General features: G+C 45.2%; 3 protein-coding genes across 5 annotated transcripts in view; 1 reads left to right on the top strand and 2 right to left on the bottom strand.

Moving 5' to 3' along the window:
- LOC142578958 (protein cycle-like) overlaps nt 1-23,626 on the bottom strand; it is a 44,961-nt gene extending 21,335 nt beyond the window's left edge. Inside the window, exons 1-5 of one of the 3 annotated variants that reach the window (XM_075688698.1) lie at nt 23,453-23,626; nt 18,389-18,472; nt 5,204-5,476; nt 3,158-3,246; nt 2,281-2,370 (exon numbers count right to left, since the gene is read on the bottom strand). In XM_075688698.1, coding sequence (XP_075544813.1) covers nt 2,281-2,370; nt 3,158-3,246; nt 5,204-5,453 — 429 coding nt within the window. In that variant the 5' untranslated portion in view covers nt 5,454-5,476; nt 18,389-18,472; nt 23,453-23,626. Of the gene's footprint in view, nt 1-2,280; nt 2,371-3,157; nt 3,247-5,203; nt 5,477-18,388; nt 18,473-21,167; nt 21,911-22,912; nt 23,046-23,452 lie in introns of those variants that run through there. The other 2 variants (XM_075688699.1, XM_075688700.1) reach the window with 2 other exon arrangements.
- Nucleotides 23,627-24,282: 656 nt separating this feature from the next.
- LOC142578959 (ankyrin repeat domain-containing protein 61-like) lies at nt 24,283-26,017 on the top strand. Its single transcript, XM_075688701.1, has one exon. It carries the CDS (start codon nt 24,468-24,470, stop codon nt 25,884-25,886), a length of 1,419 nt encoding a protein of 472 aa, XP_075544816.1. The 5' UTR covers nt 24,283-24,467; the 3' UTR covers nt 25,887-26,017.
- Nucleotides 26,009-26,526, bottom strand: part of LOC142578960 (P protein-like) — a 367,306-nt gene continuing 366,788 nt past the window's right edge. Inside the window, exon 10 of the mRNA XM_075688702.1 lies at nt 26,009-26,154. Coding sequence (XP_075544817.1) covers nt 26,067-26,154 — 88 coding nt within the window. The 3' untranslated portion in view covers nt 26,009-26,066. The remainder of the gene's footprint in view (nt 26,155-26,526) is intronic.

The raw sequence follows: 26,526 nt of genomic DNA, 5'->3' as shown, positions 1-26,526 counted from the left end.
CTCTTGCCATCCTTCCCCTCTCCATTCGCTTTATTCTTGTCCTTCCTCTCCACTAGCTACATTCTCCTTGCCGTGCGTGCGAGCACATGTGTGCGTGCGTGCATTCGTAGTCAACCAAGTTAAAAACTTTGCGCTCACGCTTATCCCAGGATCGAAAGAGTGTCCGATGGTTACGATACTCCTTAATGTGAATCTGAGTGCAGCTTGATACGCATTTTCATTTTGTGATATATAGAGGCAAATAGTTTTTAGACCGAAATCACCGCACCGAGTGGCAGTGGGCCAGTGCCATCGGTGCCTTCGCAGAGAGAAGGGCAGTATGGAAACGCTGGCACAATGAGCAGCATCGGAGCCAGCTGTGGAAGATGATGATGACGGCACATGAGCAGTGGCACGAGTGTGTTTGAGTGGTTACGCCGAGGGATGCCTACGCTCAACACAGGAATGGGCGCCTAAGAGCTGTGCACTAAAATTGCAGCTTGTGTTATAGATGCAGGACTAAAATGAGAAGGTCTTGAAACAGAATTCCAGTGTTCAACTGATCCTACACATTACAAAAAAAGCAGACACAATCGATGGGATCCAGCAAACCCAGACAACAGAAAGAGAACAAAAACTTTTTTTTAAAACCCTTTGGGGGTCGCCGACGTAAATATACGGCGCCGCAAACAAACCCAAAATGGTCGCTGCTGTATATTTACAGCGCCGCCTGTACGTTTAAAAAGCGCGCCTATTTCCTAACTTTTTCTTTTCTGGCATGTGCTGCAGCTATGTCGGAATACAGGGAATTTTTTTTCTTGCACCTCCCTCTATCAGTTTTTGTCGCATGGTTTGTTTTAGAGCTAGTTTGCTCCGGTGAGTATACACTACCGCTCACGCGGTGGCACACGCGCGGGCGGGCAGCGGTTTGGGTTTTGTTCCACGGGTGGTTTTGGCTTCTTGTGCTTGCAGAACTGATGGCTATCTCGTGACTAATTGCTCAAAGGGTGACCGCCTGTTTATCGCTCGTGTAGGGCTCACAGGGGTGCACATAGGAAGGATGCCGCTGTGCATGCGTTTCATTTTCTTTTCTTCTTTTTTAGAACTGCGCTAAAACTAATTGCTTCTGTTTGGCAATAAGATGAAGATTAGCAGAAGTTTGTCACACGTTTTGCTTTTAAAAGGGCACACAACGACACAGTTTTCTTGAGTGTGCTCACCTATGCAGTTCGATTACGCCATGGATGTAAATATTAGTGTAAGAGTACGAACATTTGAGAGTTGTGAAATATTCTCATGTGCGCATTTCCTAAGCCTTGAACTATGTGTATAACAATGCATCAAATTTTTGATTCCTATAAGTTTATTTCCTTTATTTTTATTGTTGTTAGTCATAAATAAAGAGTACATATATGCCAATACAAAATATTTTGTTCTCAATTTACGGTCACTCTAGGAAAATTATGGTAATATTTTTTAGAAATAGGTCCCTCAGAAGAATTGAAATCTGCAATAAAAAAGATTGACCCTGGGCGGTCGCATATGGCGAAAGAAATTGACCCTCAAAAGGTTAAAGTGACAAGCTCTCAGAATACATGCATAGACAAGCAAACTATGTTGCAAAAAGGCAGTCTGTTTTGTGGTCAAAGATGGTGATGGGAGGCTTGCAGATCTATCTCGCCACCCCGTACCCTTCTAAGCCCCTACCCCTCCGCCCCCTCTGCAAAAAAAAAAAAAAAGCTCTCAATGCGCTCCACTATCAGCTTGCCTCCAGAACTGTTGAAGTACACGAGTGCTATCAAAAAGTAGGAGTGAGTGAGTGCCCACCACAGTGGTCAACCCACACGGCTGCTAGCCTGCACAGCTCCGATTGCTACACTCCATGCTACCCATCATTGTGCAACATACAATAAAATGCTAATATAATGAGGGCATTTAATAAATTATTGGATATAATGAAGAAAATATGAAATTGTTCTTATGGATATTAGCATGTAAAAGATATATGCATATGACGAATATAGGTGAAATGAAGGTACTTTCGTGTCAGATGGAATTTTTTTATAATGAAGCTCGACTGTATTTGTTTCTGTAACAACAACAAAACACAGGCCTAAACAAGAAGTTGTTGGTGTTGCACCATGTAGCCTATTTTGTTAAATAGCAATGACCTAGTTATTTTCCTGTGTTATTTTTTGTGCCTTAGCACTGTTAAGGCACAAAAGGTTGTTTTGGGGAAAGCAAGACAACAGTCACGACAAAAATTCCTTCCCCACAACAGAACAGTAATGATAAACTTACATTTTGATGGCCCAGAAAGCGTTCCACTGATGGAGAAATGTATATAATCTTGCCCGTTGTTGAGGTGACTAGCACAAAGCCATCGACAACCTGCATGAGGGCAGTTTAGTCATATGAGCTGCTATTCCAGCGAGCAGAAAACATGGGGGCTTCTTCGACACTGTTCCAAGGCCATTTGAAATGTGATTTCTACGTACTGTGGGCTTGATGCCGACGCTTAAATGTTCTCACAATATTCTGATAAATAGTACTAATCTTATTATATGATAGAAAGAATGCTGCGTCTGGGTGTCTCATCTATAGACTATGTTAAAGAAGCTATTCTCGATGCCTTGAATCATATCCACAACTGGTGCATTATATTTAAGAAAAAACCAGCCAAAGAAAGACTAGCACAGGAAATATACAAGACAGGACACAGCCTCTTTCCTGTTTTGTATATTTCCTGTGTGTGTCTTTTTTTTTTTTTGGCTGGTTCTTTCTTAAACACAATGCACCAACTAGCCCAACAACACGTTTTGGTGCACTATTTCCACCAGTAATGAATGAAAAACTTCAACCAGCTTACAAGAATTCTATAACAGTGCCTCCATGACAATGTGTCACATTTTGGGTATGAAGCACACGAGGAATTCGACATACATGCTCAAAGCCTCTGTAGCCCTCACCCCCCGTCAGGCTGAGGCCTAAGATGGTTGAGCACTTACTTCGAGGATGCCAGGTCTGCAGTTCACAAACAGCTCTCACACATTTTATTTTTCTTTATACTAGCCCTCAGCACTAGACATAAGCCTTGCTGTATATCAGTAATTCACACAGCTGGTGGGACTTATTTACCGGCAGAAAAAATGTTGTTGCATATAAGAAGTATACTTACTTCAAGGAGATCTTTTAGGTGATCAGTGCTCAGAAACTTGGGTCTCCACTTGGTTTTGGTAACTCTTCCTCGTTCAGAGGCAAGCGCAGCTGTAAACACAGACATTTATTGATTGGTTGATCGAGTGAGTGATTGAATGTTATTGGTGCAAGGGCCAGGTGTGGCTAAAGAGCTCGATGGCAACGGTAATTAGCTGTCAACAGTGCACAAACTGTCGATATCGAAGGGTAAATGTAACACTGCTGTATACAGGCCTAAAAGTGTGTAAAGTGTGTAAAATATTTATTTATTAGAACTATGACGGTGACACATGGTGTGTGAGATGTGCTGTGGTCATAAAAGATATGCAATGAGGAGATGATATACAAAAGATATGGGTGTCAGTAGCACTAATGCCTTAGCAGGACCCTTGAACTCTAGGGCCTGGAAGGACGTGCTCTACAAAAGTATTATCGTAGCAGTAGCCTCCACTGAGAGGATGTGCTACGATTCTCAGCATTGTGTAAAATGTTAAAAACAGCCTTATTGTCAAAATATGGTTCTTTGCCAAGAAGAATTGTCGGATGTAGTGGGATTTGTTGTTGGTAGGCTAAACGAAAGTGCTTCTTTCAGTGCTTGCTTCTCAAAACTCCAAAAAGACGTGGAGGGTGGTGAGCATTTCGCCACAGTGCTACAGATAGGAAGCTGATCACCAGCCAACAGGTAAGAGTGTGTCATACGTACGGCCTATTCTAAGTTGGCATAAAATTACCTCAGTTTGCAGCATTTTCGTTATTGGAGGCCAATTTCCCAAATTAAATGCAGCTTATTTGACGTCTCACTGCCTAAGGTTCGTTGCCAATACCTTGTTAGTTTTTTGCACAAGAATGACTTAAGGTCCATGGCAGGAACAGCTATGGAAGTGTTGCTAGATTTCGTAGCTATGGATGTGGCAATTTCATCTGCAAGCACATTGCCTACATGCCTCTATCAAGGCACCCAACATGCTATAACATGTTGGTTAGATGAATAAGTAGCACATCACAGCGAATAAAGATGATTGATTACAGAGTTTTTGTGTTTATGCAAGAATATTAATGCTTTTACAACGCTTAAGGAGTCAGTATATACAACTGCCTTTTGTAGCTTTAATTTTCTGATGTGTTTTACAGCCGATAATATTGCACAGACCTGTGCAAAGAAGATGCTTGTTTCAGGGCACAAAAACACAGACATTTATTAGTTACTGCATGACTGAACACACACAGCAACATACATGCAACATGTCACAGTGTCAATTTCACAAAATAAGAGTTTTAAAGAGCAGCAAGGTGCAGAGGTACTATGTTACTAATTCCGCTTGCACTACCAAATGTTTTGCTTATTGATTTGGAGTTGTGCCGTTGTACAGAAAATAAGGAATAGAAAATCAGATAAGGCAGTTCTTTCAAATAGGCAGTCAACTTTCTTTATACTAACCCGAAAATGACTGCATCAAATTATGCAAAAGTTTAAGTTAAAGAAAGCAGCTAAAGGAAACAAGGTCGAATAATATACTGGGTCGAATTATAAAAATTGACCATATTAATTTTGACCTTGAATTGCACACCTTATGATCACAAAGAGAGTGAGAGATCAAAGGAAAGAAGGAACAAAAAGGTAACTTTCAGTGTGACATTTGTTCAGAAAACATACAGAGCTTCCTGCCACCTTAGATAAACCTTCGAGGTGGCTGCACCGATGACCTGTTATGCCTCGCCGCTTAGACGAGGGGAGCCACTTCCAACTGCACTCAGTGCTGTGCGAATGGAATGCAGTAGCTACTTGCTCAGTGTATTCTTCACAGCAGTAGTATCTGGCTGAGCTCTAGAAGAGCAAGCAGAAACATGCTAAAAAAAATTTAAAAAGTGGAGCTTGGCCATTATGTACTTATCACGCCAAAGGTCAGGTCCCCTCCACCCTTCTCCCTACTCAGATTGTGGAATGCCGCTCGGCAACAAACTCTAGTGGGGCTATTCCACCCGCTTATCTCGAAGGAGTACGACTGGCATGAGGAATAGGTCTCACTCTGATAAAAGCGGAGGTGTGCTGCACTGAGCCGGAGAATGCTGGTCTTGTCCAGCCGTTTGGAAGCCATGGAGACCATGGGCACAATGTTGGCCAGCTCATTGATGTAGCTGTTCAGCTTGTCTCGCCGCTGCTTCTCGGCAAAGTTGCGCTGCATTCGGCTGCTCGAACTCTCCATGGCGCAGGCGAGAGGAGAGGTGGCGAGACCCTTGGAAGGGATGCTCTTCATGGGCATTGTCATCATTGCCATTGGAGGACCACTACATCACCACCCTGCAAACAGGCAAAGGAGAGAGTACCGGTCACAACATGCTAACAGGAAACTTGCTGCTTGCATTTGGCAGCGGAAAGCTGTGTTAGCTAGAGTGTATTTTGTTTGAACATTCATGCTGACGCTAGCTAAATGATAAGCAACAAAATCAGCAGATGGCCCGATATCACCTTCGTAATCGTCACCTGTAGCTAGGTAAACTACAGAATGAAGGCTTCTCCCGTAGATCTCCAATTAGCCCTGTCCTGCATCAGCTGAACCCACCCTTATGCCAGCAATATTTTTTTTTCCATTTTGTTATTCTATTAGTATGCCACAAGTTATTTTTTATATGCATTATATGACATTCATAACTTTCAATCTGTTAGAATCTCATACAACCTCATTTTATGTCCAATTTTTACTGCCTTGTTCGTTTATTCCATCACTCACTGCATGGCCCCTAGCTTCTCTTAAAGTACTTTTTTTTTAATCCTCCATAAGCTTTGGCCATAGAGTTCAGTGCTGGCAAAATAACGTAACCATATACTTTACAAACATGACTTTGGACAGCCATGCAAGCCTTGAAGAACCTGGATTATGAGAAGGTCTGATATGTGCAGGGTCGTCCACTCTCAGAGGATACGCACAAGCGCACAGCCCCCCTACATGGAGCACCTGTAGCGTCCACCAGGAGAAGTACTTATGCAGCAGGCACGTGAAAGCTCACCTGATGCTGGTGCCATAAATTTGCTTGTATCACAATCTGGCCTGCACAAAGGCAGGTACTTCACGTCACGGTAAGTAAAGCACAGGGTGTTGTCACATGTCCTAGGATACCTGCTTTTTTGCGTGCTGTGCATTCATCAAGGGCTTCGTGACATTTTTCGTGACTGTGTTTATCACACCTCGAAAGACAGGAGCTAAGGCGCATAGTACAGCAAGAACCTTTTGCACAATGTGTTGTATCACTCCTTATTCCTTGTACGTCTGGCCTCTCTGGCTGTCTTTGCTGGCTGAATATACTCTACCTACTCAGCCAATCTGTTTGTTGCGTAACCAGAAACAGTAAATGCCCATTTATTTGCTGTATGACAATGCTGATGTAGCATCCTAATATCCGGATGGCTAAAGTGTGTTCAGTGGCAAAACGACCTAGGGTAACAACAAAAGTGGACATGACAGTGACTGGTCAAAGAAGAAATTTTTGTTGACTATGTAGCCATTTTTCTACTTTACACGCGGCACTACTCATAGAAAGGTTGCGCTGAGCCGTGCTAATACTTTTTTTCTTTTTACGAGTTCATAAGGTTAATTTAAATTGGCAGCACATAGTGCAAGAGTTGGGGTCGGGCAACTCATCCATGCTAAAGACGTGGTTGAAGGGAGGAACTTTTTCTCATAGAGAACTAGGAGTACGGTACTTATTTACAATACCTACAATACCTACAATGCCTAAATGTAATGTTCTCCAGTCTTCATGGCTGGAGAACATTACATTTCATCAGTCTAGCATGAATGAAATGAAGCACCCCGAGCAGCCAAAGAATGGTTGCTTAAACACCCTCTGTCCTCCCTAGATCCTCAGGCGAGGAAAAACTGCTGCTCAAGCTTCGTCCAATCAGAGTGTCCAAAGCAGTCTATGTACCCGCCTTTGAGGGGAAAGGGTTCACACACTCACTTCTGCACTTTTGTTTCACTGAACACACCGAGCGGAGAGGGTCCTCGTAGACAGGGGTTGTCGGGCTTGACTCAAGCTGGCGCATCTTGATTCCGGAACTGACACCGCAGTTAGCCACTATGTCTGTCAAACAACTGTGACCAATACTGGGGGCCGTGAGAAAGCGTCGTGAAACACCTTTTTCCAGGAGTTCTCTAGCTCCAATTAGACCGTGAAGGTGGCAGCAAATCAATTAACAATACTTGGTCCGCCAAATGTGGCCACCCTTGTTGGCACCGTAGGGCTGTCCGAAGGAGGCGCATTGTTGGCTTTACCACTTTAAGCAGTTCTTTGCACCGCATGCCATAAACATTCACTGCTTATGTAGGGCAATATGAAAGACGGCATTCTTTCACCGTGATGCAAGCAAATTTAGGGTGCCAGCATTAGGCGAGGTTTCACACACACCACGTTTGGCTCACAATGCACCTGCACAAGCAGTTCTCTTGGAGGTCACATCTGGCGCTCCGCAGGGCACAAGTCCGTTCTCGCTAAGAGCGGATGACCCTGTACTAGTGGGTCTTTTCCCAACACCTCGACAAGTATACAGCATATCACACAACTTATAAATGGCAAATGTAACTGCCCTAGATATTGGTACACTACTTTAGCATGTGCACACTGCTAGGCATATTTAATGAAATTTGGCATTGCCTGTTTCATTATTAAATAATGCAGTCCTGACAGAGCTAGCACATGGGTGGTGTTGACTCGTAGTAAAACTGACATGCATGGACAGAAAACAAATATGATTAAGCATTCTTAAGGTGGTGCGTGTGGGTAGGTAAAAACCAGTGCACCCAACATAGAGTTAGTCATATAAGGGGACATTGCACTAGCGCGTAAAAAAGGACATGGACGGGAACATGAAAAAAGACACACAGAATGCTGGTTCGGTGTGTCTTTTTTTATGTTCCTGCCTGTGTCCTTTTTTTTACATGTTAGTGCAATGTCCCCTTATACGAATAACAACCAATTAGCCCAGCTTTCTGCCTTAAATTGAATTAGTAGAGGGTAACTTTAGGGCTTAGAAAGACTTTGGACTTTAGAAGGATTAGAGAGTAAGCAGGGATAACCGATATATAGATTAGGAAGAAATCAAGTTGGGTGAGCCATGTAACATATAGAGTGGGTGGTCATCTGTGGTCATCTGGTATAGAGTGGGTGGTCAACAGGTGGTCTTTCTGTCAAGTTACAGAATGGGTGCCAAGGGAAGAAAAATGTGGTCAAAGACAGCAGACAACTTTGTGGTGTTATTAAATTTTCAAATTTACAGGTACGGGATAGAGTCAGTGGAAGCAAGACAGAGAGATAACTCATCCTAAAGAGGATGTGAAGCAGGCTGACAATAACAATATCACTCGAATTAGTAAGTGACCAGCCAGAGCAACCAAACCAATAGAAAACTTCTTTATGTATCGACACTCTTGCACTAAAGCAGCTTTAAGCCTGGTTTAGATGTGGTGGCATGACACTGATTGTTCACTGGCTTCGACTACATTGAGCAAAAAACAGGGGGACACTGAGCCAGTTTCTCACTCCATGTAGCACGGCCTTCAATCTGTTCCTATTTTTCCTGAATAAAAACAAAACCACCGTTCCTTCAGCTTTCTTTTTCCTGTCTCTCGAAGATAAGTGTTAGTGTATGCCTGTGCTAAATTTTCCTTCTTTATCGTTATTTTCATTACCTTGGTTCTAGATTTTTTTTAAAAATAAAGCTCCTATGTTCCCAATAAGCTATATAGAATAGCCCTACCTTCCTATCCTTTGTTGTCTTTTTAATATCCAAAATGTCCTTGCCTCAATGCATGCAGGGCTAATTATGATATGAAAAGGTCTAGTACTTGTGAAAACAGCGAAGTGTTAGAAACATGCACTGTATACTTGTGGCACACTTTTACATGTATACTGAGTAGCCTCATTTGCTCCAATCAGTAGGACAGGGTGAAGGACAAGACTGCAGCAGCAACCTACAGTCGTTCATCTATTGACATGCCACCTTCTTTATTTAAACTTCTTATATTCTCCCAGGATTAGGCAACTGTCTGAAAAGACATTTTTCTTTCCTTGCAATAAGTATGAAGACTCTAGGCTCCAAGTGAACAAGGAATGCAGCAAGAAGGCGTGACGTTTAATATTGCCAAAATTGGAGAAAAAGAAAAAAGAAAGAATTATAAGTAAACAGCTAGTATCGCGACTTGAGCCCTAGCCTTGGGAATAGGGGCTTTATGGCTATGTTATCTATGCCCAGCCAGCACCACATTAGGTTGGAGAGACTGTGCTTGCGTGCACAGGCTCTCCACACAATCTTGATAGCACATCAACACAAGTGCAAAAGGACACTACTTGGTTGGTATAACAGATACCAGCAAAATACACGACATTGGTTACAACCACAAAGATGATCTGTGTGTTTAAGCTTCTTCAGGTATCTTTGTTCATACTGCTTACTATGGGCATTCTATTGCACTGAAACCATCATGTTGGCAGCTAAGGTTTTGAGAGCTGTTGTGCTTACAGTTAAATTTCAGGTGCAGCAAATGCCAGTGGTTCTTACTGCTTTGTTGCAATGAGGTTCTAGTGTGTGCATGTATGTTTGCAATCTAATGATAGGAGGGCAAGGAAGGTTACAAGTTATATTGAGAAGTCAAATCGCCTTTATAAAAGTCACATTTACAGCGCATATGACTGTTACTTCTTGTCTGTTGAAGACTGCCCAGCCCTCTCACAATACCTCTGCAGCCAACTCTAACACTTTGGTAAATCTGCAAGTATGCTTCTCTGCACTGTACATTTGCCCAACTAATGGTGCAAGTGGTCATTATTCAAATGGAGATGAAGTACTAGCTGCACATACTTAGTCTTGTCTCTAACACATGGTTTTATCAGGAGACACAGGTCAACATTTTGCATGCCATAATACGAACAAACTGCTTGCACATGCTGTTTGTAGAAATGACTACGCTGCCATTATACACGCAAACAACTTTCTGTGGCAATGAAAAGAGAACTACAGAGGCAGAGCTCCTCCACACATGTGTTACTGTGCCAAGTAGTGCGGCAGCATGCGATGGCATTTTTGGTTTCTCGGAACAGATACTGAAGCAGCATAGCTTACAAGTGAGACTACAGGCAAACATTTTTCATTTTCACGCATGCAAGTGTGCACACACACACATACACACACAATTTCATGCGACCTCGAAGAATTGTTGACTGATGTGACGACCTTACACGAGTAGTTACAAGACATCATAGTAGGAGACAGTCTAATTTCACAGCCAGAGTCCCCTCATACCACCAAGATATTGGTGCCTCTGGGATGAACCATATGACAAGCAGATTCAGTTAAACACATTAGGAAGATATGTGTGTTTTGTGTGTATTAGCTCATGCAAATACATATCAATGAAAAAAAGATGTCATGTAATGCCTTATGGAAGTTTTCATACACATAGACACAATATATTTGCCTGACGAAAGGTCATTTGAGAAGATAAGACACAACATATATAAAAATACACAGTATATAATAATTTCTGGACACAACTTATGACTAGAATTATTAGCATAAAGCAATGTGACTCCATAATGCAATAGTTTATTATTTGTTAAAGCATGCCTTATGCCACTGGTTTCATTTATTTCATAGTGGCAGAATAAAGGATTATAGGGTTATAAATTATAAGTGCACAAATAAGCAACCATATTACCACAGAAATCAATAAATAATAAGATGCAGATATATCTCAAAAGTGCAAAAAGACACGAGAGCAAGTAGGAACAGCATAGATATTATTGAGCAGCTGATAAAGCATACGACAAACAAAAAGAAAATGCGCAGCATAGGCTATGGAGCTTTACAAATAGCGTAACCAAGAGTCTGTGTACCCAAAAGGCCTCACCCTGCTTGTGCTGTTATGTATACCCATCTTCTTTCCTTTGTACAACTTTTATTGTTGTTTTCTAAGCCAGGTGGTTTGCTTGAAGCTTGCCTCACTTCCCTGAAGCTTTTCTCACTGCCTCCTCACCTCATATTAGCCAACTGAATACCTTACGTATGTGTCACTGTAGAAGGGGAAATTACGTGTACTTATTAGCTGAATTAAATGATAAATTAATGGAAATGAAAGCGGAAGAAAAAACAACGGGCCGCGGGTGGGGCAAGGACTCGCATCTTCGTGTAATGCATATGATGCTGAGCATCACATGCTTAATGTGTTTTTTCATTGAGTCAGAGTATAAGTGCTGTTGCGCATGACTGCTTTTGAATCTGATTTCGAGTGAATCCAGCTTGGCCTCATTTCAGTTACTGAGTGAATTTTATATATATATATATATATATATATATATGACCTCTGCATGCAAATGGCAATGTTTCCATCCCTAAAGAATGCTGTAAATTATTAGAAGAGCTTTCTTTACTTTTTTTTCATGAGTCGTTAGCATTGCCTACTGGAAAGAGAAGCAATACTGAGATACATGCCATCCAAATGCATTCCACGTGCCATTGATAAAATACTCTGCCGAAAGGGTCATGAAGTCTGCAGGTCTTTTTCAAGATCAAAAAAGCACACAAAGCAATTTGAAGTGAGGTGAACATACAGAAACATATTTATTCTTCAGGCATAGGCTATCCATACCATTACAAATAATTGTTAGTTGGCTACCTCTTCTCTTAAAAAAATATAATAAACTGTGTCTTGTGTACATATATAAATATACTGTTTGTGCATGGTGCTCACAGTGGAAATGAGAAAAAAAAGTTGAAGTTAAAAAACACGTATGAGGTAGCCGCCACTGGCTCTTCTAATGTGCTTGTACTGTTATTGTCAGGATTTGCAGAAATAAAGCAAAAGTATGAATTAAAAGCTGTGTATGTCTGCACTGACAATGATACAGCATGCTTTTAGCCAAGACAAAATTCGAAGTGCGAAGGCAGAGGCAACTTAAAAGAAACCTCAAACAATGTGGGTAACATAACTCTGGTAATGACAAGTTAGGAAGAGGAGGGGGCTCTGCCTACCCCCCCCCCCAATACTTCAGAGGGGTCTCGGGGCCCCGGAGCCCACCCGTTGTTGGCACATATGAGCGCGATGGTTTCGCATTAGCTCAAATGTGGAAGAGAAATGCAGTAAAATGAGTTCAATTTAATACTCAGTGCTGTATTTTGTTTAATTTTGGTGTTGTAGATAAGATGTTTATATTTTCTCTTCCCCAGCTTAAACTGACGAGAATGAGAATGTTCGACTCTTTTCAGGAGTGCCCTTATTTTGTGCACACTTTGCCTCTATAGCTTCTCCTTCACTGCCAGAGGAAGTTGTCCATGAGTATAGCTGGGCAAACTGTCTTGCGAGAAAGCTAGCATCAAAGTTAGGAAAAGGGTCTATTGTGAGGGGCAGGCAGTCCTTAGACTTTTTTTTTTTAATTTTTTATTCGTGTTCATATTAGTTTTTTTATACACAAATCTGGAGGATGGTTTGTATCTAACATTGCTAAAGGGACGTGAAACAAAAACACAAAGTTTAGTCTGATATTTCTTTTTTTGAAATCTTGATTCCCATTTATTCCATGAGAAACCATTTCTTGTAAGCAGAGAAAATGAGGGACGATGTTTTCCTTCTAGAATGTGGCGCTCAAGTTACAGAGCTGGTTTGTTAGTATGAGGTATGATGTTAGTATGAATAAAGGTAGAATGCACACATCTCTTGAAATATTTTTGAGCTTTATCAATAAGCAAGCTGCGATAGACTTCAGAATATGACCAAATATGTGCTGCATACAATGACAAGCCAGCCCTGACCAGCCATGTCACACTCTAGCTTTCAGAGACAAAGCCACTAGAGAAGCTAGATAAATATTTAAAAAAAAAACTGAGAAAAACAACCAGTGCATTAGAACAGTCTGACATTACTGAGAACAAAAACAAAGATAGAATGAGCAAGTCAGTTCAAAACGGTTCATTGTTTTCTCTGATGCCATCATCATCATCATCAGCCTGGTTACGCCCACTGCAGGGCAAAGGCCTCTCCCATACTTCTCCAACAACCCCGGTCATGTACTAATCGTGGCCATGCCATGCCTGCAAACTTCTTAATCTCATCCGCCCACCTAACTTTCTGCCGCCCCCTGCTACGCTTTCCTTCCCTTGGGATCCAGTCCGTAACCCTTAATGACCATCGGTTATCTTCCCTCCTCATTACATGTCCCGCCCATGCCCGTTTCTTTTTCTTGATTTCAACTAAGATGTCATTAACTCGCGTTTGTTCCCTCACCCAATCTGCTCTTTTGTTATCCCTTAACGTTACACCTATCATTCTTCTTTCCATAGCTCGTTGCGTAGTCCTCAATTTGAGTAGAACCCTTTTCGTAAGCCTCCAGGTTTCTGCCCCGTAGGTGAGTACTGGTAAGACACACCTATTATATACTTTTCTCTTGAGGGATAATGGCAACCTGCTGTTCATGATCTGAGAATGCCTGCCAAACGCACCCCAGCCCATTCTTATTCTTCTGATTATTTCCGTCTCATGATCCGGATCCGCCGTCACTACCTGCCCTAAGTAGATGTATTCCCTTAAGACTTCCAGTGCCTCGCTGCCTATTGTAAATTGCTGTTCTCTTCCGAGACTGTTAAGCATTACTTTAGTTTTCTGCAGATTAATTTTTAGACCCACTCTTCTGCTTTGCCTCTCCAGGTCAGTGAGCATGCATTGCAATTGGTCCCCTGAGTTACTAAGCAAGGCAATATCATCAGCGAATCGCAAGTTACTAAGGTATTCTCCATTAACTTTTATCCCTAATTCTTCCCAATCCAGGTCTCTGAATACCTCCTGTAAACACGCTGTGAATAGCACTGGAGATATCGTATCTCCCTGCCTGACGCCTCTTTACTGTTCAGTGTGTATGACTAGACAAGAGTCGCCAGCATGAGCTTGAAGTTCTGCTCAGGCTACGACAATAAATTTTGGAGAGGTTTGAGTTGTGCATACTAGCATTACAATCTTCCACATCATGACATTTTATACACAAAGCAGATCATGGCTAACAATAGTAAAAAAGTGGTCTACTTATGGCTTTCTGATGTGCTTTTGTACCATAAAACCATTTCCCAACGCTGGTACACATGTGCATTTTAAGTGGACATTGAAAACTTATTTTGCATCTTGACATTGCCGTTAATACAACTCAACATGAACTGGCCACTGAAGGTGCAACAATTCAGTCTGAATGTATACATGAGTGTAAGGTTACACACACTATGAAAGAAACTCATGTTCAGACTTTGGAACAGGTAAAGAACAAAACGCAAGCGCTGCTCAGGAGCTACACATGCCACTAACTGCAGCATTGTACCTAAGAAGTGAAAATTTGTATGCAACGCTGTAAGAGAGAGTAACAAATTATGCTGAAGGGATTATGGCTAACTTTTATTTAACCCATTTAGACCAAGCTTTTGTAAGCCTGGTCACCTGCCTGCACACACACACACACACACACACACAACTCCATTTATTATCTGCGCTCCTTTACACGCCCCCCTCCCCCGTTGTCTTTCTCTTCCGCCCAAAGCCAGAAAAAACTGGCTTCCAACTCGGCAATGATTACGTGTGCTGCTTTCAAGCCACTGGCACATCTGCAACCACCTCACATTATCTCCTGCTCCAGCTGCCACCGCAAATGCTCTACTTTCTGACAAAAATGAGCCCATATCCTTCTTACATGTGGATGCGATGCAAAAGTGGCATCTCGCTTCTACAGAAGCACTTGAAAAAGTTGTGCACCTTGCACTGCCTGGTTTAAAAGAGAGCGACAGACAGAAAGAGAGAGAGAGAGAGAGAGAGGAGAGAGAGAGGGAAATAAACAATCCTTCAAGCTACGCATTTCCCTGGGGCGGACACACACACACACACACACACACACACACACACACACACACACACACACACACACACACACACACACACACACACACACACACACACACACACACACACACACACACACACACACACACACACACAGAGAGAGACAGAGTTTTGGTGTACATGTGATGTTACCAAGTCAGGTTACTGTACCTTATGCTAGTGTAGTGTAGTGCCAGCACACTGGCACTATCTGTTCAGCGTACTGGGTCTGCCAAAAACAACAGTAGGAGTACAGTGACACTACCTTCAAATTCAGGTTATGCTTACAGATAATATGCAGTGACAAGTTCAAAACCAAAAGAATATTAGCATTACCATGCCTGCAAGTGGTAGCAGCTTGCACTGAGACCAATGACACTGAATAGTAGAGCTGTGTGTCTAGAAAATTTAGTGAAATTATTCTTGGAATTCGGCCTTTTGGCATGCTTACAAAACAAGTGTCAAACCAAATATTTCTTACACTAGTTGCTAAACTGAAATTGCATGAATAACAACTCTGTGTGGAACATGGGCTCTAAAACTTTCATGCACTTTTGCTCCTTCATTCACGTTTGCTCAATGACTTTGCTATATCACTAACAATGAATTCAATACTCATAGACAGCAGGAAAGGACTTCAGCTATGTAAATTAAATTCAATATCTTGGTTACTTTTGTTCTGTCAAGACAGAGACAGGCCAAAGGCTGAGCATACCACTTTCAGGCGGCTTTGTAAACAGAAATGAAAGGAAATGCTATTATTATGATCCACCTGCAATGAGCACTTGAGCTACTACTCAGAGTTTGACAGCTGGATGTAAACAGTAACTCAGCAAAGAGGTGTCACAACACAGACAAACAAATATTACTACAAAGGAGCTGTCCAAAAAAAAGCTATTGAGTAAACAAATATCAATTGCTTTGATACCTTGCTACTTCATTGAAAACATGGAAATACAAGCAGGGATTGCCAAAAATCTTGCTATTTTCACAAGAAGGTAGCTATGGAGGGCGGCATATGGAAGGAGTATTCTGCAAACCTATGTACAGTTGTAGAAAAAATATAGCGGTGCATGTGGGCACCAATTGAGACTCATTGCTGTGCCTTCTGGTCGTGCACCCCTGCTTTCGACACTCGCATTTGCATTTGCACACATGGGCGCCGCTTTCCTAGTCACCATGGCATGAACATAAGAGGTGACAAAGCTTGCAGCACTGTGGGCAGAGATGTCGCTAGCATTTTCAATGGTACCAATAGAACAGGCACAACTGCAAGCAAGGAAGGACATGCATGTGCAAATGTCGGTTGTGGCAAACAGGAGAGCATGGCTACAAGGTGCAGCAATGCATATTGGTAAATGCGCATGAACCTGCAACTGGTGTGACTTAGCCAATGCACAGTATGTTAAACAACAATGACTCTTCATCATAAGGACTCAATGGTTCCTTTGCTTTCTGAAGTTGCCTACCACACTGAAAACAACATGCTGCTATGCGAGGAGAAGCTGACATGATTCCACTTCTTGTCACAAGGCTTGATTTTGCTGTGCTGCCTGTGTCAGGAGCACCATAACATAAATGGAGTGACCAGAGGAATATGTGATGGGCTTTCAAGTGGTAATGACAGTCTGAAGGTCAAAGTGATGATTAGTGTAAAAAATACAAACAGTGAGCCAAAGGTATGCCTGCTTCAATGCCTGTGTAAAGTAATATGCTCCATCATCGAAGCCAGAGCTTAGCAATGATGACAAAGGTTTCACTAGTGAATACGGTCGGGGTGATTTCATTCATTGCACATGAGAGCATGTAGAGAATTGATATTGAAGTAATAAGTGCAATAAGCAATTCACGGGAATCTCTCGCAGCACGGTACCATGAATGTGGCATCCTTCTTACTACCAACCACCCCCCATTTCCTGTAACACTTTTACCCTTAAATGAATGAACTAGCCAATAAAGGGTTGAAGGAGCTGATTGGCGTGATTTAGAACCTTCTTTTTGGTGCTAGCCAATGGTAATGATGCCAAGTGTTGAGGGTGCTAGAGAGGAAAATGTGTAGAGAAAGAAAGAAAGAATACATAGGAAGTATGCAGGAGGAAAATATTAGCAGGGACCTTGCCAAGAAGTGTGATAGACAAGTCACCAAGTGGCACTGCAATGAGCAAGAAAGAGCACCTTTAACCACTTGCACCCCCTGCTGCATTTCAGAGCATAAACCTTGCACTGAACTACAGCAAACATCAGGTGAGCGAAGGGTTTGAGAACATGACTTAAAAGGAAAAAGCAGCCCTACTTCACACAAAAATCAGGTATAATGGCATGAAATTTTGTACACTGTTTCACAGCTGTATTAAAGAACTGTCCAGTAAAACTGCCTTGAAGTTACGCTGTGTGACAACACAAACAAATAAAAAGATGAATAAATAAATAACAAAACGCCTTCAGCCTCAATATGAACTCGATGTGGCTTTAAAGGCTGCTGCATGCTTGGATATGGTGGTGCAAGCTGTGTGGAGCACTTCTTCCACAATAGCAACCTTCATTGAGTTTATACCACTGTGTGGCAGTTTTCTAGCCTCCCCTTCGCGATGCCCCAGATATGGCAGTGTAACAAGCTTAAACCTTGGGAACTGGGAAGCTGTTGCATGTGTGATGTGGTCGCAGACGCTAGTACCTGATGTCCTCAAGTACAGAAAGCCCACTATTGAATGTCACCTGGAGTTGCTTAGCATTGGCAATCATCGACTTTACACTCACAATTACCTGAACCTGCTGGATATAAACGGTCTCAATGATGTCTGGTTGTGCCTCTTGATTTTATGAGGCAGGTTACTTGTCATCTGCTCTCTTTCTAACCTTGAAAACAAGGAAGCCTGTTACATTCAGGAAAGTTGCGATCCCGAACTTGCAGTGGCAGGCAGGTAAGACAACTATGATTTGTTTTATTTCTTGTGTCATAATGGGAGCTCCTACCTTGGAACGAAAGTTCTCAATAGAGGACAGGCAGGCTGGCGAAAATAAAAAGATGAAAGCCTATGCAGATATTACAGGTGTGGCCATTCCTCTGGTGATTCTAGTTATGACAGAAAGCTGAGAAAGTAAGGCCTCATGGTGTGAAAAGGCAGGCACATAAAACAACCCATACACAAAAGCTGGCGATCCAACTTGTCCTTAAGTACCATGTGCACAAGCTGCATAATGAAGCTGAATATGAGGTGCAACTAGGACACAGAGGAGTGCAAATAAACTGCAAGATACATCGCCACCACACAAACAAAAATCAGAGGCACTGCCACTGCACAACAACTTACATGTGGTGATGTGTCCTCGTTTTCTTATTATCGCCGATCACAGAACACTCTCAGCCTCCTGACGACACTGACTGGCAACAACATCTGCAGAAAATAGAGACATTTTAAAGCAGGTTGTCAAAACCATTCACGGTCAAGAAAATTGGACTTGCACAGCTAGAAATCAATACTAAAGTGCCCCTTTAACTCCGCCAGGAGAACAGCACAGAAACCTGACGAAGGCAGAGAGAGGCACAAAGAAGACTCGCGCAGCGCTGTACTTTCAACAAAACATTTATTTCCCCGGCAGACAAGTTTTATACTGCTCACCACAAGAAAACAAGGAAATCATGCATAGATAATGCGTCTCATGTCCCCATCACAAATAGGCGGTGTTTTCTAAAAACGTGGGCTCTTTTTTGGACAAGGATACAAAAGCATAGCTTACACAATTTGTACCTGCACATGATATTTTGGCAGCCTCAAGAAATTCTCTTGTAAGCTGATTTTTTCCTAGAAATAATCTTACATTTATAAAAGCCAAATTTGCAACCACAGTCAGGTCAGGGCTGATCATTTAAGCGGATTGTTTATGCATAGGCAAGTTTGGCCTGTGCGAACATTACCATGAGATATAGGGATCTCATAGACCCACTGTGCACATTACGTGAGCGGTTTGTGCTTAGTTTTGCATTTGGCTCTCTCATGGAAGGCTGCACAAGGATTTAAGTTTTCTAAGTGTAGAAGAAACAATATCCACTTGTGCATGCTGGCCTATCTTCTTAAGGTTGTGCGAGATTCCATGAAAATAGGAACAGCCTTCCCGTTGCTTTATTTTTCTACCCACTTCTTTCTTCCATTTCAGTAGTCTTCTCCAAAAAAAGAGCCAGCATTTTCTTAGAAACTGCTGCCAATTTGTAATAGGGACACGAGAAGCAGTATCTCTGCACAATTCTTTTGTTCTGTTGTGGTGACCAGAATAAAAACTACCTGCTGGCAAAATAAACATTTTGTTGAAAGTAAAGTCCTGTGTGTGTTCCTTTCTTGTGCCTCTCTGTGTTTGTCAGAATTCTGTGCTGTTTCCCTGTACAATGAACTATCAACTAGCTCAAATGGAAATGCTGCTCTTTACTCAATGAAGTATGGTAATGAGTACCGGAGAATTGTTAAGGAAGTTGAATAGTGAGAATATAACTTTAGCACAGCAAATTTGGCCACTATGAATATGAATTATAATGTTCTGATGATGAGCACAGTTTAGACTGACCTCTCACACTGCAAATTCAAATCCAAGGTATGGGTGTCACTGCTACACAAGAGAAGTTTTACGACGCTGCATCTTCCCTCCATCAATCTCAAGTCAACTGACGAAAATTCTCACCACTTGTTCTCTATTGTTTGAACACTTTTATCTCGTCTGGCAGGAGCTTATGCACACGATGCCAAGAACACCGTTTGGTACTCCCGAATAAAAATGAAAAATTTCCTTCAGTTTCTTTTAAAATCACTTCCAAGGTTTGTCGAGCTGACCATATGAAATTCTTGGATGAATGTGAACGGTGAGGTTACCTAATTATCAACCCCCCCCCCCCCCAAAGGATTAAGGGAAATAAAACTTCAGTAAACTGTTGCCTTTACTTTTAAATATTTCACAAGATCAATCGCCACAGTAATTTTTTTCACAGCTAATTGTGCTGCGTGCATCACATTGCATGGTCAATTTCATTATAATGTTTCATGAGAACCTTGGCACTGTAGAAATGAACGTACATTTATTAGAAAGTTGCCAAGAGTTTACTTGAATGGTCACTGTACAGCAGTGTTCTCGCAATGCTCACTTCCTCATCGACGGCATTGAACAATGAATGTACCATTAACAATAATTAATATTAAAATTCTGGAAAGTTACCAAGATTAAAATGTTTAATTACTGTATTTGCATGGTTGTACTGTGCACCTAATTTTAACATGCAGTTATATTACCTCCCAAATATCCAAAAAATTAGTGCCAATTATACAGTACACATCAAATACTGAAACCCGAGTCGACTCGTACCGTGCCGAAACAACTTTATGGCACATACAAAGGCACACGGACACACACACAGCTGGATCTTAGTGGCCAGTCGCTATCGGAGTCCGACGACACCTCCTTTTCACTGTCTACCAACTACAGAAAGTCATCTTCAGATCTATGTTAATGCATTAGAAATGCCACATGTACAGCAAACTGCAAAATGGCGACCACAAACCAAGGCATAAATAAAAGTCTGTTCGTTGGCAGTATGGCTATAGCTAGCTTGCACTGAGCGTTTTCTTTAGTAAGAATCAGTGTCGTATTTGATTCAGAGTAGAATTAGTTACAATTGTAACACACATGCAAACTTGAATGCACTTATTGAAAAAGCTGCACGTAACAATCGTGTAAATACGATAGTTTTATTTCCACACAATAATGGTTGTATATCTCCCTCTCTCAAAAGGAAAAGGGAGAAGAGAAGAAAGCGACGCTATATTGACGTCATTGCATGCTGAACCACAGAAGTGCGACGGTGGCATCTGCTAATGACTGTTAATTAAGCGTTCACAACAGCGACGCATAGCTGCGTATTTTTCGCTCCTTGGTGCGCTGCTTGGCCACGGTAAGCAAGAAATGCTATGCAACCGAAGCGAACTTTTGCGCGTTTAAAAGAACGTTCTCACGCCTAGTCTGTGACGTCACGATGTTGTTCACTGCACTACAGCCGAGTCTCAAAAATAGGTAAACTGCATGAAAAAAAAAAAAGAAGAAAATACTTACCAATTATTATCAAGCGCTTTGTGACTGCGTTGTTGTACACATTTAGCGAGTAAATACGCAATGGCTTAAGAAGGATACAGCGCCTAATGTTCTGCCGCCCCCTCTCTTCTACAAGTGACTGACTGGTACAGCTGGCTCCTCGCACTGAGAGAGCGGGCAAATGCAGAGGTCGCACGACGCCAATGCCACCGTTCGGTCTGCATCAAGGCGCACAGGGATGAGCCGCGCTTGCAGGCTTCCTCCAAGCGCCACACATCGGTTTACAGGGACGCATTGAAATCGTAAACGCAGCCAACGAGCTCTGGACTTTCTTTCGCCCAAGGCGGGATGCGTGGGAGTGACAGTACACGAGGCAGCGTGCGACGTATATTTAGCCATGCAGTACGCAGGGCAGTAATCAGACAGCCATTCACCGACTGTCAATAGCGGGCTTGATTGCTGCTCCCGGCGCTCGCCGGACGAAGTCGGCTAAAGGGCTCGGTGCGCATTGATCGCCACATTGCCAGACCACCGCAGTTTCCGGGCAACAGTACGGGGTAAACAGCGCTGCGAACACATCTGTTATCAAAGCAGATGGCGAGACCGCGCTCGATCAAAGAGCGCGCGGGCGTCACCTTGAGCTGGCTGATTTGAGCCCTCGGTCTCGCCACTAGCCCATAGCGCGCGAGGCCGATCATTCGACTTCAGGACCGACAGGAAAGAACGCGCCGCGGGTAACAGAGATGGCTCCCACTTCCTCTCCGGTCGCTCGATAGCGAGCTTCGGGAAAAAAGGCCTAGTGCAGAGCCGACTCAAAAGGAGAGAGAGGAAAAAGAAAAAAAGACGTAGCTCCAGTCTTTAGCACGTTGTCACGAAAAAGAGAGAGAAGCTTCCGAGAGAGAAAGAATGAGGAAAAAAAAAAAGAACAGAGGGTACCGGCCTGTTGCCTGAGGGCGGGGAGGGGGTGCTCTAGATAACCACTACGCCGATGTGGATGTTAGCGGTGCAAGAGAGCATTGCGCTGCACTTAAGCGCGCACAGCTGTTCTCCGTGCGAACGGCTGTTGATTCCGCAGCTTTGCCTAGGTACAGAATGCACGGCGATATCCGCTGAACTGTACTCATGTCACAGCCGATTCGGCCCAGTAACAACCAGTGAATTAAATTCGTGTTATCACACTCGTGCCCTCCTTGCCTGAACGTGCAACCGAAACTAAACCTGCGCCGCAATCTCCTAACTATTCCTGACATCGTTTGTTCTAACGCAGAATGACGTGGGTGAAACAGCAATGCACGAGCATGGGAAGTGCATCGTTCGCAAACCCCGGGGCTTTCTCTAAGTTAACGGAATTCTTTCGATGTACTTCGTTGTTCAACACGCCGCTATTTCAGCGAAGGTTTTATGGTGGGCTTGCGAGCGCCAGACCCGCTGTCTGCCATAAGAACTGGCCACATGTCTGCTAGAATGCGCTCGGAATAGAAACGACGCGGCGCGGATCGAAGAAAGGGCTTAGATCGAAGTGCATTAAATTGACAAAGCTGCACGACCTTGAGCTCCGCCGCCAGCAAGAAATGCCGAGTCTCGACGACGCTCGATCAGCTACTGGGGGACACTCTGGGGTCAAGGTCAGCCTCGGATGGATTGCTTTGAGTAAATACCGCAATCACAATAACAAAACACTGAATAAAAAGCATCAGCTCTTTCTTGTAAAGAAAAGCTACGCATCCAAGGCAAAAGCGGGCTACGAATACACAAGAGTGGCTCACCGCGATTAAGCAGGCGACTCGCTACGTTGCGCCGATGGCTGTCCAGTGGGCAAGGCGCATCTGAAGCTGAGAGCAGGACGATCGGCGTGGCGCACAGCTCCGTCGCTCGACGGAAAAACCGACGCAAACAAACAAACTGGTTGCCGCCGAGAAGCGCAGGTGAGGGGAAGACGAGCGCGGAGCCGCGGCGCACTTGGGAAAACGCCATGTTTTTCCTGTCTTGCTGGCGCTCGGGAGGTAAGCGTAGCGCCGGGAGTGCTCAGTTTGGCCGCCTGAGTGACGCAGCCGCGCGCAGCAGGAAACTCGAGGCCTGCACATGCGGCTCGAAACAGCAGGCGGTCCATACCACGGTTCGAGTTCCGCGTGCCGAACGCCCTCGCAGGGTCGAAAGTCAACTCCACTGCTACGTACGAGGGAGGTGTGGCGACCTTCGATGCGCCGGCAAGAGTCGGCCAGAGAGCAGCCTTCTTTCCTATCGAGCCACGCGCGGCAAGGAGACCGTGCGCACGGAAAGCCTACTCCGAGGCTACGCGTACTCACCTATTTTCAGACGATATGTATCCTAAACGATGCGTGGGTCATTGCTGATGATCTTCCAAGTTCACTGCGAAGACGAACGGCGTTTTTTCTTGTACCGCATACAACACACGTCATAAAAAGTAGACACTGACGTGAGCTGCGGTGGTAGCTGACCGCCGACGTGCACAGGCCAAGTGGAACGCTGCAGCAGACGCGCTGCCATCTGGTTGCACCTGTGGAAAGTGAGTTCGCCGCGCTGCCGCTGGGCGTCGCGGGGAGCGGTTCTAGTTCTCATCAGAGCACCGTCAGCTTCTCGGTCGTCCGGACTTCTCCGTGCCCTTTTCATAAACAGGTATTTACCTCGTGTAGCTGACTCCGCCTACACGCTGCATAGTCCGAATGGCTTGAATGCGCTTGCGCTTAATAAAGGTGCGAACGCGTTAGTTGCTGTAGTTTCACAACAGCCAATTACAAACGACATCGCTTCACTTTTTCTTTCGTTAGTATTTAGTTAAACAAAATGCGCTCTATCGTACAGCAGACTACCGTAAGCAGCAGCAACTTTCGGATGCCACCGACTAGAGTGCGGGACGCTTGGAGACTGACATCCACCTGCGCTGTCTGGTGTCGTCAGCTTCTAAGGGCTGTATCCCGAATTTCGAGGCCGCGCTCGGAATAGCCAAAGTCGGGCGGTGCGCTTGGCAACAGACGTTGACCCTCGGCATGGCGTCTTCCGCGAAGAAATCACGTGGACCGGCGTCGCTCACGTGCTGCCGCGCCGTAAACAGGAACGGGCTGTGGCCCCCCGCCAGAGGCTATTTGCAGGAGACTCCAAGGTTGCCGCTCGCCGCGTGGTTGCCGCAAACCGCGGTCAAGAGCGATTGGCACACCGGAAGCAACTCGGACAACCACGGCCACGTGAGCGACGCTCTTAAAAAAGTGCCGCCCGAAATAAGACGGTAGACCCGGCTTTGCGCAGAGGCACTTGAGCTGAGACTTGGCGTAGGAACAGACGTTCGTGCAGAACCGCCGTGCCATGCCGACGGCACCCTGTCTCCAGACGCTTCAGCGGGAGCTGGCCGATTCCATCATTCGGCTAGCGCCACTCGACGAGCTGCGAATTCTGCTTGCCTGCGGTGCCCGCGTTAACGAGCCGGTCACTCAGGGGCTGCGACCGTTGCACTATGCGGCCTACCAGCAATACGACGAGGCCGTGCAGCTGCTGTTGGTGCGCGGATGCGATGTGGACGCGATGGACGACGTTGGCTACACCGCACTGCACCTGTGCGCCGAGCGGGGCTTCCTGCACACGGCCGAGACGCTGGTGCGTCAGGGCGGAGCGCGCGTCTGCTTCACCAACACCACCAAGCCGATGCTGGGCAATCCTCCCAGGGCCACGCTGGCCGACGAGCCGCTGCGGCTGGCCGTCAAGAACGGACACTACGAGTGCGCCGACATGCTGCTACGCCACGGAGCCAACCCAAACGCGCGCTACTTCCTCGGCGCCGAGATCAACCTGGTGGGTCCCTTAAACGTGTCCTTCCTGGAGCTACTGTTGCGCTACGGTGCCGAGCCGGACGCCCGCGACCGCGGCGGCCTCACGCCCCTCATGAAGGCTGCCCGGCACCCCCACGGGCTCGAGGCCGTGCAGCTGCTACTCAAGTACGGCGCCAACGTGAACGCCATGGCGCCCGAACGCCACGATCGCCGCACGGTTCTGCACTACGCCGTGCTCTCCGGAAACCTGTCCATCGTGCGGCTGCTGCTCGACAACGGTGCCAAGGCGCGCATGGAGGCCGGCTACAGGCATCCGAGCCCTCTGGACTTCGCCATCTTGCGCGGCGACCTGGCGGCTGTCAGGTTGCTCCTGGACGCAGGCGCCGACGTGAACGCCGGCTCGCCGATCGTCGGTTCGCCGCTGCACCTGGCGCTGTCCGAGCGCTGTCGGGACCGGGAAGCTCTGGTGCGGCTGCTGCTCGAGCGAGGCGCCGACCCCAACGGCTTGACGTACGCGTCCGAGTCCGGCGACAGGGGCGCGCCCCTGGTGCAACCCCCGCTGGGCGAGTACCTGTGCGGCCAGGAGGAAGAGCCTCGCGGCGAGCTCGTCCGGCTGCTGCTGCGCTACGGCGCGCGCGTGGTGCTGCGGCCACAGGCCAAGGACCCGCTGGGCATTCTGCGCGCCGTGCGCGGGCTACGCGGCGAGGCACTGGACGCCGTGCTCGAAGCCGCCGAGGCGTGCCCACGCGCCGCAGTCGAACGCTCGCTACTGTTGCTAGGACCCGAAGCCAAGCAAGGTCTGGTGGCGCTCGCCGCCCGGCCTCAGCCGCTCAAGCACCAGGCCAGACTGTGTGTGCGCAGGATGCTCGGTGTAGTGGGACCCGAACTCGTCAAGCAGGTGCTGTCACTCGACGTGCTGCCCAGCGTGCTGCGGAGGTATCTGCTCTACGAGCTGTGACCGTCCCGCGCCTCTCGTCGCTTGATCCATGTACAGACACCACGTTGTTGGGACCCACAGAGACACACACCCAGGACGCAGTTTGTCGATATAAAGAGAATGGTTTCTTATTTTGCCATATACAAAGGTGTTCCAAAGTGTTTATTTCGTTTATTAATCCTAAAGTCTTGAGGTTGTGGCCTAGGTGTTCCACTGCAGCCATACGTGGCAGAAGAGCAGCCACAGTGAGGCGATCGCCGTCGTCAGCAGCATGACAGGGAAGCCGATTCTGAAAAGAGTAGGCGAACATTGTGTGTGAATTGCTGCAGCATCACGTATTATGCGAAATAGAATTATTACACGAACGGATGTCGACACGACGTGCGCGCCCGCAAACATGCACGTGCTGCGGTTTTCCAGAACATACGCTGTATGGCAGCAAAGCAATTAGGACACCAAACGAGCCGCATTGTTCCGATATCTTAAAGACACCGGGACTCGCACATCAATGCTCTTTCCCCACCGTTACAAAAAGAGGTCGACATTTATGCTGTCGATCGCGCGGCACGGACTCGTGAACAAAACTTCCCACTTGACATGCACACATCCGTCATCATTATCACGTGATCTGAGATACTGTTGTAATTTCAGATGTCCTTGC

This window comes from Dermacentor variabilis, chromosome 4 (genome assembly GCF_050947875.1).
Source record: "Dermacentor variabilis isolate Ectoservices chromosome 4, ASM5094787v1, whole genome shotgun sequence".
NCBI classification, from domain to species: domain Eukaryota; kingdom Metazoa; phylum Arthropoda; class Arachnida; order Ixodida; family Ixodidae; genus Dermacentor; species Dermacentor variabilis.
This window is presented reverse-complemented; position numbering and strand designations above follow the sequence as displayed.